Source organism: Macaca fascicularis, chromosome 4, assembly GCF_037993035.2.
Source record: "Macaca fascicularis isolate 582-1 chromosome 4, T2T-MFA8v1.1".
NCBI lineage: Eukaryota > Metazoa > Chordata > Mammalia > Primates > Cercopithecidae > Macaca > Macaca fascicularis.
In genome coordinates this window covers 142,981,934-142,996,649 of record NC_088378.1, presented here as the reverse complement: position 1 = coordinate 142,996,649, position 14,716 = coordinate 142,981,934, and the positions used below count along the sequence as shown (strand labels likewise).

At 47.8% G+C, this 14,716-nt stretch overlaps 1 protein-coding gene and 2 long non-coding RNA genes across 3 annotated transcripts in view; 2 read left to right on the top strand and 1 right to left on the bottom strand.

The window, feature by feature from the left end:
• LOC123571637 (uncharacterized) overlaps nucleotides 1-14,716 on the bottom strand; it is a 155,617-nt gene that overhangs the window by 28,504 nt on the left and 112,397 nt on the right. The gene's annotated exons all lie outside the window — the stretch shown is intronic.
• The window catches only part of LOC141410143 (uncharacterized), a 123,394-nt gene that overhangs the window by 27,199 nt on the left and 81,479 nt on the right, over nucleotides 1-14,716 (top strand). The window lies entirely within an intron of this gene.
• Nucleotides 1,189-13,320, top strand: LOC135970345 (popy Class I histocompatibility antigen, A-1 alpha chain). The gene is given in 10 exon segments (XM_074038605.1): nucleotides 1,189-1,354; nucleotides 1,356-1,545; nucleotides 1,547-1,613; nucleotides 1,744-2,013; nucleotides 2,256-2,531; nucleotides 3,128-3,403; nucleotides 3,506-3,622; nucleotides 4,068-4,100; nucleotides 4,243-4,290; nucleotides 12,746-13,320. Coding segments are annotated over 10 exon segments (1,359 nt in total). The 5' UTR covers nucleotides 1,189-1,316; the 3' UTR covers nucleotides 12,790-13,320.

Here is a 14,716-nt window from a genome sequence, read left to right as displayed (position 1 = left end):
TTAAGTCAATAAAAATTAATTTAGTGCCTATGATGAACCAGGTGTCCCTTCATATGCTCACCTGCCTGACACTGCAGAAGTTTCACAAGACCGAGGTGGAGACACCGGAGGGTTTTAAGTGGAGAAATGACACACTCTGACTGACAGGAGCAGGACCACTGTGAAGACAACAGTAATGTAGCAGGTCATGGGACAGTGCTAGTGTCACAATTCACGAGTGACAATGTGGTGGGGACTAAGGGGAGAGGAGGGTCTGAAGGATGAGAGGGACTGAGGGAAGGGCTGGAGAAGCAGGTGGTGAGGAAAAGGAGCAGAGGAAAGAATTCGAAAGCAGCAGAATTCTTAGGTTTGAATACATTGTTTTATGGATTTTAATACCTCCATCTACAGAGCCTAGCAGGGTGTCCTTGGCAGTTGGCCTTTAATACCTTATGTGGGTCTGCCTAAAAACTAATTGTTTTTATGTTAATCGGGTTTTAAAAATACTAAGTGTTCCTATAAAATATACACAACACTTAGAAGAGGATACTTCCTGAAAACAGGCAGTGCATGAGCACTGGTGAGGGGCATTGTGACTGCATTGAACAGTTGCAACTGTGAGGTGAATAGTCTGTACTGGCTCCTGGTTGCAACATATAGTAACACAGTGTGCTACTTTGTATTGAGGAAATATCCTGGACTCACACAGAAACTCAGAGCTATAGAATGATGGTAAATTTAAAATACGACAAGCCGGAGTCACAGATACATTGTTTGCGAAACTGAAATTTAGGAGCTTTGTGAGTCCTGTTGTAACGTTTTTGGACACATTTATAAATCAAGGGGCCAAAATCACATTTTTTACCGATTAGATTCCTGATCATTCAGGGGTTACCAAGATTCTACTACCCAATATATTTAATAAACAAACAGCAAACTGGTCTCTATTCTGTCTCATGCACTCAGGCGCAACTTTTCCAGAGTAAAAAAAAAAAAAAAAAAAAAAAAAAAAAAAGTCTCTATACCTTCATTCCCAGAGTAAGCTCAGTCTCTGGCACCAAGCTCCGTGGGGTGAGTTGTCTTCTAGAGAGTTCAGGGGGACAGGTAAGGAGTGGGAGGCAGGGAGTCCAGTTCAGGGAGGGAGATTCCGGGACGAAAAGTGAAGAGAGAGAGACAGGGCCTATGCCCAGGGGTTCTCCCTGGTTTCTCAGACAGCTCCTGGGCCAAGACTCAGGGAGACATTGAGACAGAGCGCTTGGCACAGGAGGAGCGGGGTCAGGGCGAAGTCCCAGGGCCCCAGGTGTGGCTCTCAGTGTCTCAGGCCCCGAAGGCGGTGTATGGATTGGGGAGACCCAGCGTTGGGGATTCCCCATCTCCGCAGTTTCTCTTCTTCTCACAACCTGCGTCGTGTCCTTCTTCCGTATGGATACTCACGACGCGAACCCCGTTCTCACTCCCATTGGGTGTCGGGTTTCTAGAGACGCCAATCAGAGTCGCCGCAGTCCCGGTTCTCAAGTCCCCACTCACCCACCAGGACTCAGATTCTCCGCAGACGCCGAGGATGGCGGTCATGGCGCCCCGGACCCTCCTCCTGGTGCTCTCCGGGGCCCTGGCCCTGACCCAGACCTGGGCGGGTGAGTGCGGGGTCGGGAGGGAAACGGCCTCTGCTGGGAGCAGCGAGGGGCCCGCCTGGCGGGGGCGCAGGACCCGGGGAGCCGCGCGGGGAGGAGGGTCGGGCGGGTCTCAGCCTCTCCTCGCCCCCAGGCTCGCACTCCATGAGGTATTTTCACACCTGCATGTCCCGGCCTGGCCGCGGGGAGCCCCGCTTCATCGCCGTGGGCTACGTGGACGACACGCAGTTCGTGCGGTTCGACAGCGACGCCGAGAGTCCGAGGATGGAGCCACGGGCGCCGTGGGTGGAGCAGGAGGAGCCGGAGTATTGGGACCGGGAGACACAGAAAATGAAGACCGAGACACAGATGGCCCCAGTGGCCCTGCGGAACCTGCGCGGCTACTACAACCAGAGCGAGGCCGGTGAGTGACCCCGGCCGGGGGCGCAGGTCACGACCCCTCCCCATCCCCCACGGACGGCCCCGGTGGCCCCGAGTCTCTGGATCCCAGATACACCCCGAAGCCGCGAGACCCCGAGACCCGTGACCCGGGAGAGCCCCAGGCGCCTTTACCCGGTGTCCTTTTTAGTTTGGGCCAAAATCCCCGCGGGTTGGTCGGGGCGGGGCGGGGCTCCGGGGACGGGCTGACCGCGGGGACGGGGCCAGGGTCTCACACCATCCAGGTAATGTACGGCTGCGACCTGGGGCCCGACGGGCGCCTCCTTCGCGGGTATAGCCAGTACGCCTACGATGGCAGGGATTACATCGCCCTGAACGAGGACCTGCGCTCCTGGACGGCCGCGGACATGGCGGCTCAGAACACCCAGCGCACGTTACAGACAGCCAGTGCGGCGGAGCAGCACAGAGCCTACCTGGAGGGCCTGTGCGTGGAGTCGCTCCGCAGATACCTGGAGAACGGGAAGGAGACGCTGCAGCGCGCGGGTACCAGGGGCCACGGGGCGCCTCCCTGATCGCCTGTGGATCTCCCGGGCTGGCCTCCCACAAGGAGGGGAGACAAATGGGACCAACACTAGAATATCGCCCTTCCTCTGGTCCTGAGGGAGAGGAATCCTCCTGGGTTTCCAGATCCTGTACCAGAGAGTGACTCTGAGGGTCCGCCCTGCTCTCTGACACAATTAAGGATAAAATCTCTGAGGGAATGAAGGGAAGACGATCCCTCGAATACTGATCAGGGGTTCCCTTTGGCACCGGCAGCAGCCTTGGGCCCCGTGACTTTTCCTCTCAGGCCCTGTTCTCTGCTTCACACTCAATGTGTGTGGGGGTCTGAGTCCAGCTCCTCTGAGTCCCTCAACCTCCACTCAGGTCAGGACCAGAAGTCACTGTTCCCTCCTCAGGGAATAGAATTTTCCACGGAATAGGTGATTATCCCAGGTGCCTGTGTCCAGGGTGGTGTCTGGGTTCTGTGCTCCCTTCCACACCCCAGGTGTCCTGTCCATTCTCAAGATGGCCACATGTGTGCTGGTGGAGTGTCCCATGACAGATGCAAAATGACTGAATTTTCTGACTCTTCCCATCAGACCCCCCCAAGACACACGTGACCCACCACCCCATCTCTGACCATGAGGCAACCCTGAGGTGCTGGGCCCTGGGCTTCTACCCTGCGGAGATCACACTGACCTGGCAGCGTGATGGGGAGGAGCAAACTCAGGACACGGAGCTCGTGGAGACCAGGCCTGCAGGAGATGGAACCTTCCAGAAGTGGGCGGCTGTGGTGGTGCCTTCTGGAAAGGAGCAGAGATACACCTGTCATGTGCAGCATGAGGGTCTGCCCAAGCCCCTCACCCTGAGATGGGGTAAAGAGGGAGATGGGGGTGTCATGTCTCTTAGGGAAAGCCGGAGCCTCTCTGGAGACCTTTAGCAGGGTCAGGACCCCTCACCTTCCCCTCTTTTCCCAGAGCCGTCTTCCCAGTCCACCATCCCCATCGTGGGCATCCTTGCTGGCCTGATTCTCCTTGGAGCTGTGGTCACTGGAGCTGTGGTCTCTGCTGTGATGTGGAGGAGGAAGAGTTCAGGTAAGGAAGGGGTGAGGAGTGGAGTCTGAGATTTCTTGTCTCACTGAGGGTTTCAAGCCCCAGCTAGAAGTGTACCCTGTCTGGTTACTGGGAAGCACCATCCACACTCATGGGCTGACCCAGCCTGGGCCCTGTGTGCCAGCACCTACTCTTTTGTAAAGCACCTGTTACAATGAAGGACAGATAGATCACCTCGATTACGGTGGTGATGGGACCTGATCCCAGCAGTCACAAGTCACAAGGGAAGGTCCCTGCTGAGGACAGACCTCAGGAGGGCAATTGGTCCAGGACCCACACCTGCTTTCTTCATGTTTCCTGATCCCGCCCTGGGTCTGCAGTCACACATTTCTGGAAACTTCTCTGGGGTCCAAGACTAGGAAATTCCTCCAGGACCTTATGACCCTGGCTCCTTTCTGATATCTCACAAGACACTTTCTTCCCGCAGATAGAAAAGGAGGGAGCTACTCTCAGGCTGCAAGTAAGTATGAAGGAGGCTGATCCCTGAGATCCTTGGGATGTTGTGGTTGGGAGCCCATGGGGGAGCTCACCCAGCCCAGAGTTCTTCCTCTAGTCACATCTCCAGAGGGATCTGACTAGGTCCTGTTTTTGTTCTACTCCAGGCAGTGACAGTGCCCAGGGCTCTGATGTGTCTCTCACGGCTTGTAAAGGTGAGACCCTGGGGGGCCTCATGTGTGTGGGGTGTTGGGGGGAACAGTGGACGCAGCTGTGCTGTGGGGTTTCTTTGACTTGGATGTATTGAGCATGTGATGGGCTGTTTAAAGTGTCACTCCTCACTGTGACGGATGTGAATTTTTTCATGAATATGTTTTCTATAGTGTGAGACAGCTGCCTTGTGTGGGACTGCGAGGTAAGATTTGTTCACGCCTTCTCTTTGTGACTTGAAGAACCCTGACTTTCTTTCTGCAGAGGCACCTGAATGTGTCTGTGTTCCTGTAGGCATAATGTGAGGAGGTGGGGAGAACACCCCATCCCCGTGTCCACCATGACCCTCTTCCCCACGCTGACCTGTGTTCCCTCCTCATTTATCTTTCCTGTTCCAGGGAGGTGGGGCTGGGATGTCTCTATCTCTGTCTCAACTTCATGGTGCACTGAGCTGTATCTTCTTCCTTCCCTATTACAATTAGAACCTGAGTATAAATTTACTTTTTCAAATTCTTGCCATGAGACGTTGATGAGTTAATTAAAGGAGAAGATTCCTAAAATTTGAGAGACAAAATAAATGGAAGACATGAGAACCTTCCAGAGTCCACGTGTTTCTTGTGCTGATTTGTTGCAGGGGAGGAGAGTAGATGGGGCTGTGCCCGGTTTGTGTTCCGGCCACCATGGGCTTTATGTGGTCACTGCTTGACTGAATCATCTTTGCTCCTTCATTGTCCTTGGCCCTTCAGTAGAACCTTGTCCCACCAAGACCTGTGATCACAGGGAATTGGATGTCACCTAGGGCGGTCCCTGCATACAAATCTTGTGGTATCAAGAGATAAATTTTCAGACCTGTCCAGATCTTGCCCTCCTCCCAGGACTCTTTCCTGGGTTGTATTTTCCATCTTGTCTCCAATCGTTTTAAAGGAGCCAGATTCTGAAATTTGCAGAGAGGATGGGTCCCCTAGTTTCTCATCACAGGTAACTTTCTGTTGGAGCTCCTCTTCTGCTGTCCTACTCTTCTTCCTGCCCTGAGTTGTAGTAATCCTAGCGCTGGCTCCAATCCAAACTCATGGATGTATAAAGCAGAGTCTAATGTAGATTCATATGTGGTTGGAAAATTGTACCCATAAGGCTAGGGTTATTGTTCCTGAAGAGAAAAATATGGTTGTGTGCTGCAGTGTGCAGGAGGATTGGTGTGGGAGGAGGGGGAAGGAAGGGAGGATGCACAAGCAGCCCTGGTGAGAAAAGCACTGGCGGCATCAATGTCCACGTGAAATGATGTTCTTTAGCTGCCATGAAACAGCATTTGCCCTGAGGCTACATTAATTAAAATATTGGCTTTAGAATAGGGAGATGCTCTACAGTGATCATTCATTCCACTGACATTTGTTGTCTGCTAGGGATATGACTGCTTTTTCATTTAGAAAGCAGCATTAAAGTCAAAACAGAAAAACTTCGGGCATTGTGATGCATACATTCTAGATGCAAGGTTGTCCAAGCCGCAGCTCGTGGGCTGAATGTGGCCCAGGACAGTTTCGAACGTCAGGAGTTTTTGCTTCTCTGTGGCGGACCTGAGTGCTGGAATGAGTGCACCCACCTCCCTCAGGGTCAGGAGTGAATGCTTTAGGAACCCTCCTTTGCAGTGACCTGCAAAAGATAGAGGTCACGGTTACTGTGAGAACCCAGAGTAGCAGCCAAGGGGGCTCTGCCCTCAAGGAATTGTGGGGAAGGTTAATAAAAGGTGGTGTCCCAGGGTCAGAACAGATGGGCGGCCAGCGAGGGCACTGCTTCATATCTATGATGAGAATGCAAGAATTGAGGAGCAGGAGGCCGAGGGTGTTTGACCAAATACAAAGTCATGATCCCAGTCTCAATTCCTAGCCTTCAGCCAAGCTTCAGATTCAGAATCCACAGTGGGGCTTAAGGAGGCCAGGAAATAAACCTGGACACACTATGGCCCACAGTGGGACCACTGGGTCCATAAACCCAGTCCTGGTTATCTCCCCATTCTCCATGTGCATAATTGGCCTTGATGCGCTGGCAACTTGAGTCACCCCCACACTGCGTCCCTAGTCTGGAGAGTAAGGGCTCTCATTGTGCTGAAGCCCAAAGGGAATCCTCTAAAACTTCCCTCATCCCAGCCTAGCCAGAAGTAATATTGTGCCAGGATGGGACTTGTGGTGGGTACTGCAGGTATTGTAGGGGTAGCACTGCCGTTAGAGAGCTGAAGGATGGGCAGGGTGGGGGTGTTGGGATTGCCTATTATCTCCATATAATTCAGCAATCTGTCCCTGAAGAAGCCTGATAAAGAATAAATGGAATTTCTCCAGACTTGACCAAGTAGGAGTCCTGATTGCAGCTGCCATGCTGGCTGGATATCACTGCTTGGGGAGATTAATAAGGCCTCAGGCACATGGCAAGCAGCTGTGGATTTGGTGAGTGCATTCCTTCCCATTCCATGTAGAAAATGGATATGGAATGATTCACATTCACATGGAATTTATAATACCTTTATTGATAGCTTGCCTCAGGGCTACCTTAACTCCTCAACCTTCTGTAAATATCACCTTAAGAGACCGGGACAAATCAGATGTATCACAGAATACTAAATCTGCTCTTTTCATTGGCAATATCACATAGATCAGGATGGAAGAGCAAGAGGAGGAAAGTACGCTGAATTCCTTGGCAAAACATGTGCACTATGGAAGGTGAAGATTAACCTTACAGAGCTTCAAGAGTGGACATTGCAGTGAAGTTTCATGAGTCCAGTGGTTAGGGGCATGCAGGGCTCTCCCCTCCGAAGTAAAAGTCAAACTTGCATCTTGTATCCTCACCAGAAGGAAGGACGCACACTACCCAGCCTCTCTGGGTTCTGTCAACACCACATTCCACATCTAAGTATATTGCTTTGGCCCACACTCTGGGTGATAATGGAGGAGGCCAGTTTTGAGTGGGGCCTGGACAGGAAAGGACACTGCAGCAGACCCAGGCTGTGGTGCAGTCAGTCACCATCCCTCAGACCCCTGGTCCTGGAAGTGGCGGTGTGGGGAAAGATGCAGGATGGAGCTGAACCAAGCATCAGTGGGAGAGTCAGAATGGAGCTCCTGTGATCTGGAATAAGGCCATGGAATACACAGCAGAGAAACATGCTCCCTGTTAGAAGCAACTTTTAGCATGTTCCTGGCCCTGATAAGATAGAATGCTTGATCATGGGACACCAAGCAACCTGTGATTCTAAGTGCCCTTGTGTATTGGCTTCTATGTGACCCACAGAGGCATAGATGGGACAGGCCCAGCGGGATCTAACATGAGATGAAAATGGTCCATGTGGGTTGAGCCTCAATTCCATGTTAACACCCACAGAAAACACCCAGCCCTGACGTGGCCCTGAATCACCAAACAAATTGAAGATAAATTGAAGTTAGCCAGCCGGCATCACGGATCAGCCCAGGTATGACAGGAAGGACGGATAAGTGGATAAACACAGTGGCAGAAATGAGGCTACAAGTGGGTCCAGTAGCACTGACTCCCCCTTACCAAGGACCGTCCAGCTGCTGCTTCCTCTGAATACTCTGCTTATTAGCATTACAGAGCAATTTTGGCCCCATAGGGCACTGTTTCTTCAGGTAACTGACTAGCCCCTAAGTGACAAGTTGAACAGCTTGAGCCCCATCCATCCTGGAAGGGCCAGGGGTTCATCCTCACAGGGATAGGCACCTATTCGATGTGGTGTGATTTTCCTCTCTGCGTTCACACCCTCAGCCAGCATCACTATCTGCATTCCCCTGGCTCAGAATTTCTGGACATTATCTGCCCACGGGACACACCTCAGAGGGAAGGGGATGAAGTGTGGGCCATGACCATGGGAGCCCCTAGTCATATCAACACCTGTGCCTCCCATCAACACCTGCACCTCCCAGGGGCTGCCAGCCACACAGAGTCATGGACAGGTCTCTACAGACACAACTCAGTACCAGCTTAGATGAAACCCTCTGAGGAATGGGGGCCATCTTTCAGGATGTGGTGCAAGCATTGAATCAAACATGTCTCTATGGTTCTGTGTGTTCAGAAGGAAGAATACATGGGTCCAAAACACAAAAAGTCGAAGCAGGTGTGGCTCCATGTCTCATCCCTTATATTCACCACCAGGGTGATTTTGCACTTCTCATCTCCAAAATCTGGACTCTGCAGGGTAGGAGGTCCTGGTTTCCCAAAGGGGGCACCCTGGCAAGGAGACAAATGGGAGTCCATGGAACTACACATTTTGGTTGCCCCCAGGGAAGTCTGAATAGAATGTTCCCAGAGACAAGCAGGTAAGAAGAGGAGGAGGCAGGGCTGCTATCACACAATGAGGGCAGCAGAAGTGTGTGGAAACCAGAGGTCCATGTGGGGACCTCCTGGTTCCCCTTGTCCCATTGTTAAGTGTGAGCAGAAACGTCCAGCAACCCAGCCTGAGAGGGTTTCCTATTCAAGAGCCCAGACCCTCAGGAAGGAAGGATTGAGTCACACTCCTGGGTAATCTCCTAAGGCTGTGCTCTGTGCTCTGACACCATCAGTAGCATTGGTGCAGAAGCCCTGCTTCCCCCATAGGCTGTTCCCAGCCAGTGACCGCTAAGGCGCAGCAGGCGCACTAAGGCAGGCCATTTCTGGGAGACACAGGACTCCTGATGGCCAACTGTGGCTGGAGGACTCCTCCATGGCCTTGCTCAACCCTCCTTGGATTGTCCGTGCTCTAGGATGCGTGGAACAAACCTTCTCTCCTTCTGTCCAGCACTTGGGGTCACACTTGCATCTTGGTCTGCTGCCTTTTCTAGGGATTTCTGGCTCACTTCCCATATACCCTTACAGGTGTGTTGCCTCATAAAATGCCACAGACTTGAAGCTCATCTTGGCATCTACTCCTTGGAGGACTTGGACTAAAAATAATTTCCATCTGCACATCAATAACTCTTACTTATTCCAACTTGTAAAATCCTTCTCTTTATCCAACTTCTGCCACCCTCATAGAACTGATTTTGCTTGTGTTTGTAGTATCTCTTTGAGTTAACAGGTATTTTTTGTATTAAGCCACTAAATTTTTAGGTAGTTTGTGACACAGTAGTTAATAACTATTAAGGCTTTCTGAAGTTTCTATTATTCTGTGAATATTGTCCACATCTCTTTTAATTTGTTGCATTTTAATAATGTTAGCCATACTTGCCGTTTCCAGTCCATTCCCACTATTCTTTATTGAAACTTTTTATTTCACCTTTCTCTGTCCTTCCTTCCTTCTTTCCTCCTTTTCTCCCTCAGAGCTTTCTCCCTCCCTCCATTTTTTTCACAAATGCTATGTGGTTAGGCTAAAAGGAAGCATCATTTTAATCTTATGCTAAAAGTATAATGCCATAAATTATAGAATAAAAGTAAAGAAAAGGAAGTTATTAATGGAATATGAAAAAATGCCTAAGGTGATCCTGTAGCCAAGACAGTGGTTTTTAACATTTAATCTCCACCTGAATGTTTTCAGAACACCTGAGCAACATGAGCTCTTTCCCATTCTTGGTACAAGCACTTGGGAAATCAATTAGCCTTATCTAGTATGATTAACATCCATGCACCAAATAATCCCACCGTCTGGTCCTGAGCATATACTCTGGGGACATTCTTGGCTATGTATCCAGGAGACGTGTACACCAATGTTTATGGCAAAAACTGGAAACAATCACATATACATCAATGGGAATTAACAAAATTGTGGTATCATTGCAAAAAGTAAAACTTTAGCAGTGAAAATGAATGAAGGCGGGCACGGTGGCTCACCCCTGTAATCCTAGCACTTTGGGAGGTCAAGGCAGGCAGATTGCCTGAGATCAAGAGTTCAAGACCAGCCTGTAATCCCAGCACTTTGGGAGGCCGAGGTGGGTGGATCATGAGGTCAGGAGATCAAGACCATCCTGGCTAACATGGTGAAATCCCATCTCTACTAAAAATAAAAATAAAAAAATTAGCCAGGTGTGGTGGCAGGTGCCAGTAGTCCCAGCTACTCGGGAGGCTGAGGCAGGAGAATGGCGTGAACCCGGGAGGCAGAGCTTGCAGTGAGCCAAGATCTCCCCACTGCATTCCAGCCTGGGCAGCAAAGAGAGACTCTATTTAAAAAAAAAAAAAAAAGAGTTCCAGACCAGCCTGACCAACATAGTGAAACCCCGTCTCTACTAAAAATATAAATATTAGCCGGGCGTGGTGGCAGGTGCCTGTAATCCCAACCACTTGGGAGGCTGAGACAGGAGAATCGCTTGAACCAGGGAGGTGGAGGTTGTAGTGAGCTGAGATTGTGCCCCTGCACTCCAGCCTGGGCAACAAGAGAGAAACTCCATCACAAAAAAAAAAAAAAAAAAAAAAATAGACAAATAAAATAAAACAAAGAATTAAAAGGAAAAGCACCATCCTGCATCAGAGATAACTCTCCTACACATAACGTGCATCACAGAAGAATAGATATAGTGTGAGTTCTCTGTATGGGGAAGTTTAAAAAAAAAAAAACAGATCAAACTGTGATTTGGGTATATATATACTTATTGTAAAAATCTTTAGTGACAGTGCAAAGGAATAGTAAATACAAGACTCAAGACAGAGGTTCCTTTTGGGGGATAGGATTGGACAACAGTCTAGGGTGGCTTCATTGGTTCTGTCTTTTATGCCAGGAGGGGATGCCCAGGTGGTTAGTTACTTGATCGTAAAACTTTGTTTATTTATTTATTTAGTCTTGCTCTTCTCGCCTAGGCTGGAGTGCAGTGGTGTGATCTTGGCTCACTGCAACCTCCGCCTCCTGGGTTCAAAGGATTCTCCTGCCCCAGACTCCTGAGTAGCCAGGATTACAGGCACGTGCCACAACTCCTGGCTAATTTTTGTATTTTTAGCAGAGACGGGTTTCACCATGTTAACCAGGCTGGTCTCAAACTCTTGAGCTCAGGTGATCCACCCACTTTGGCCTACCAAATTGCTGGAATTCCAGGCATGAGCCACTGCTCCTGGCCCACAAATCTTTAAAGTGGTATTTTTCAAAATGCACCGTGTGTGCCTTTCTTGATTGATTATTTGGAAATGAAAGATAAAGGAATATACCAAAGTTCACCACAAGGATCCTCAGCGATAACTACTCATGGTAAAACAAAGCCGCAGCTGGCTGGGCACGGTGGCTAAAGTCTGTGATCCCAGCACTTTGAGAAGTTGAGGCCAGTGGATCACGAGATCAGGAGTTCGAGACCAGCCTGACCAACATGGTGAAACCCCGTCTCTACTAAAAATACAAAAATTAGCTGGGCGTGTTGATGCACACCTGTAATCCCAGCTACTCAGGAGGCTGAGGCAGGAGAATCGCTTGAACCTGGAAGGTGGAGGTTGCAGTGAGCTGACATTGTGCCACTGCACTCCAGCCTGGGTGACAGAGGGAGACTCCATCAAAAAAACAAAAACAAAAACAAAACAAGCCACAGCCAATTGTAAGGAGCCATGTGACAGAGAGGACCAGGATGCCATGAAAAATAGCCTTGGCTAGAAATAGGTCATTTGATCCTTGGCTAATTGACAGCTCTCTACATTTTCTGATATACAATCTTCAATCTGATGTGCAAGGCAATTGTATCTTGCAAAGAATTTGAGAATTTGAAATGTTGCTCACATAATTAAACTTTTATAGAATCGTAAAAAAAAAAAAGCATTGTTGAACAAAATAAATGAAAAGACAAAGGAATAACTGGTAAGGAAATAGCAATAAGAACAGAAAACACAAAAGAGCTGCTTCTAAAGCATTGTTAGAAGTACAAAATAACTGCATTTTTCAGAATCATACTGCAGTCCAAATCACTTCTACCACATCTAATTTAAAAACATAGTGAAAGATGTTAAACTAATTATAGGATGTCCACTGAATAACCAGTTACTGAAAAATCTTGTTCCTAGACTGGAATTAACCATTTCTGCCTACCACATCAAACCAAATCATTGTCATGATGCTAAGCTAGCGTATAGGCAGAGATGTGAGACTCACATTTTTCTAACTGCAAAGCACCCTGATTAAGCAAATATTTTTGTAGACACTTGAGTCAGAAAATTTGCATTTTGGGCATTCTTAAACTGCATTAGAAACTTCTGAGGAAAAACAAAGGTAGTTATGATTGTAAAGGCATTATTGTATGGCACCAAAGTCTTGGGACTCTTTGATCTAGCTACTGTATTTTCTCAACTTTGTTGCAACTTGTCAAAGAGAATATTAATATTAAAGGCATTTGCAAAAAATCTGAGATCTTGTTGTATCTCCTTTCTCTGTCTCAAATTTTTAATTATCACTTTACAAAAAAGAAGTTTACAGTATGAAAGAAAGTTAGTCAGATACAAGAAGTATTTGATTTACAAAATCCTGAAACAATAATGTTAATTTTGCTTTCAACATGCATATAAATTCTTGATTCTCCTCCTTTCCAGAGGTGCAGCTTCATTGCCTCCCTGTGAGTGTGGCCCGGACTTAATGACTCACTTCTAACTGATAGAGTAATGCTGACGTAATAGTCTGTGACTCTGGGTGTAGAACATAAAACTCATTGCAGCTTCTACTTTGGTTCTCTCTTTCTCTGGGATCATGAGCCCTGGGGGAAGCCGGCTGCTGTGTCATCAGCAGGCCTGTGGAAAGGTCCATGTGACTAGGAGTGAGGCCTCCTGGGACCAGACAACAAGAAGCTGAAGCCTCTTCCAACAGCCATGTGAGAGATTCCTGTGTCTTGTGAATTCCCAGGCCCATTTGAACCCTCAGACAATTCAGCCCTGGATGACAACTGGACTGCAACTTTGTGAGAGGCCCTGAATCAGAAGCATCCAGAGAAACCTCTCCTGCATTCCTGACCATTGGAAGCTGTGCCAGATGGCAAATATTTGTTGATTTGAGCTGCTAAGTTTGAGGTGACTTGTCACTGAACTTTTTCATTTGCTCTAAATTCATTATAAGATACTAAACATATCATTTGCTTTTAATATTTAATAAAAATTTACATGGCTATATAAGATATATTTTATTATCATTAACAGTGATCTATTTTTTTATCTTCAATTTGTATGTTCTATTTAAACACAAAAGGAAGATCCAGGCTATGCTAGGCTGATTCTATGATGACACCCCAATAACCACCCTTGGTTACTCACGTTACCCCAGTTACTCAGTTGACACTAATGCAGGTGCTGCTGTGAAGGAGTTTTGCAGAGAGATTTCAGGTCCTCAGTCAGTTGACTTGAAGATGGGGATTATCCTGCTTGGACTGTCCTAATCAGGTAAGCTCTGAAAAGGACTGGGTTCTTCCTGAGAACAGAGACTCACAGTGTAGAGGGGTTCAGTGTGAGGGGTTTCCTCCACTGTGGGCTTTGAAAATGAAAGGATCATGGGGAAAGAACACTGGTGGCCAATAGGAATTAGAAACTCTCCCCACTGTCTACTCTGATAGCCCGAAGGAAACAGGAACCTTAGTCCTACAATTGCGAGAAATCCAATTCTGCCAATGAGCTTTACATAAGCTTGGGGGAGAATCACAATCTTAAGTGAGCATACAGCTTTACGAAACCCTAAACAAAGAATCTATCACACTAGGCGTGGATTTCTGATGAAGGAAATGTAGACAAATAAGTGGGTGCTATTTTAAACCACTAAGTTTGTGGTAATTGGTTATGTACTAATAGAAAATTAATGAACAGATTCAACAGCTAAGCATATGACATGATCTCCACTGGAATGAGTTTATGAACTGATATGCACAGTAGTTGCATAAAACCAAACGTTTCCTAACTTGCTTTGCATTTTTCATTTTGTGATTTTTGTGTGATGCAATTTTCAACACAATCGTATTTCATTCATTCATTCAACAAAATTAACTTAGTGCCTACTATGTGGCAGATATGCTTTTATAATCTGCAGACACAACTTTGATTAAAACAACCCAAAGCCCCTGTGCTTGTGCCTTCCATTCTAGAGGCTTCTTGACAGTGAGATGGAGCTACTGGAGCGTTTTAAGTGAAGAAATGACACAATCTGACTCACATCAGCAGGATTGCTGACCATTGTGGGAGAAACAGTCATGGGCAGCAGGAGAAGGGACAGAGCTAGGGCCACAATTCAGTAGTTACAGGATAGTAGAGACTAAGGGGAGAGGAGGGCCTGAGAGATGACAGGGACAGAGAGAAGGGCTGGAGGGGTAAAGGAACAGAGAGAAAGAATTCTAAAGCGATGGAATTCTCAGACTTAAACACAGTGTTTTATGGATTTTTAATGTATTTATCCACAGAGCCTGGCACAGTGTTACTTACACCTTGGTCTTTAATATATTCTATGCGGCTGTCTAAAAACTAATTGCCTCCCTAAGTTAAATAGGTTAAAAAAGAATACCAAGTGTCCCAATAAAATACACACATAGC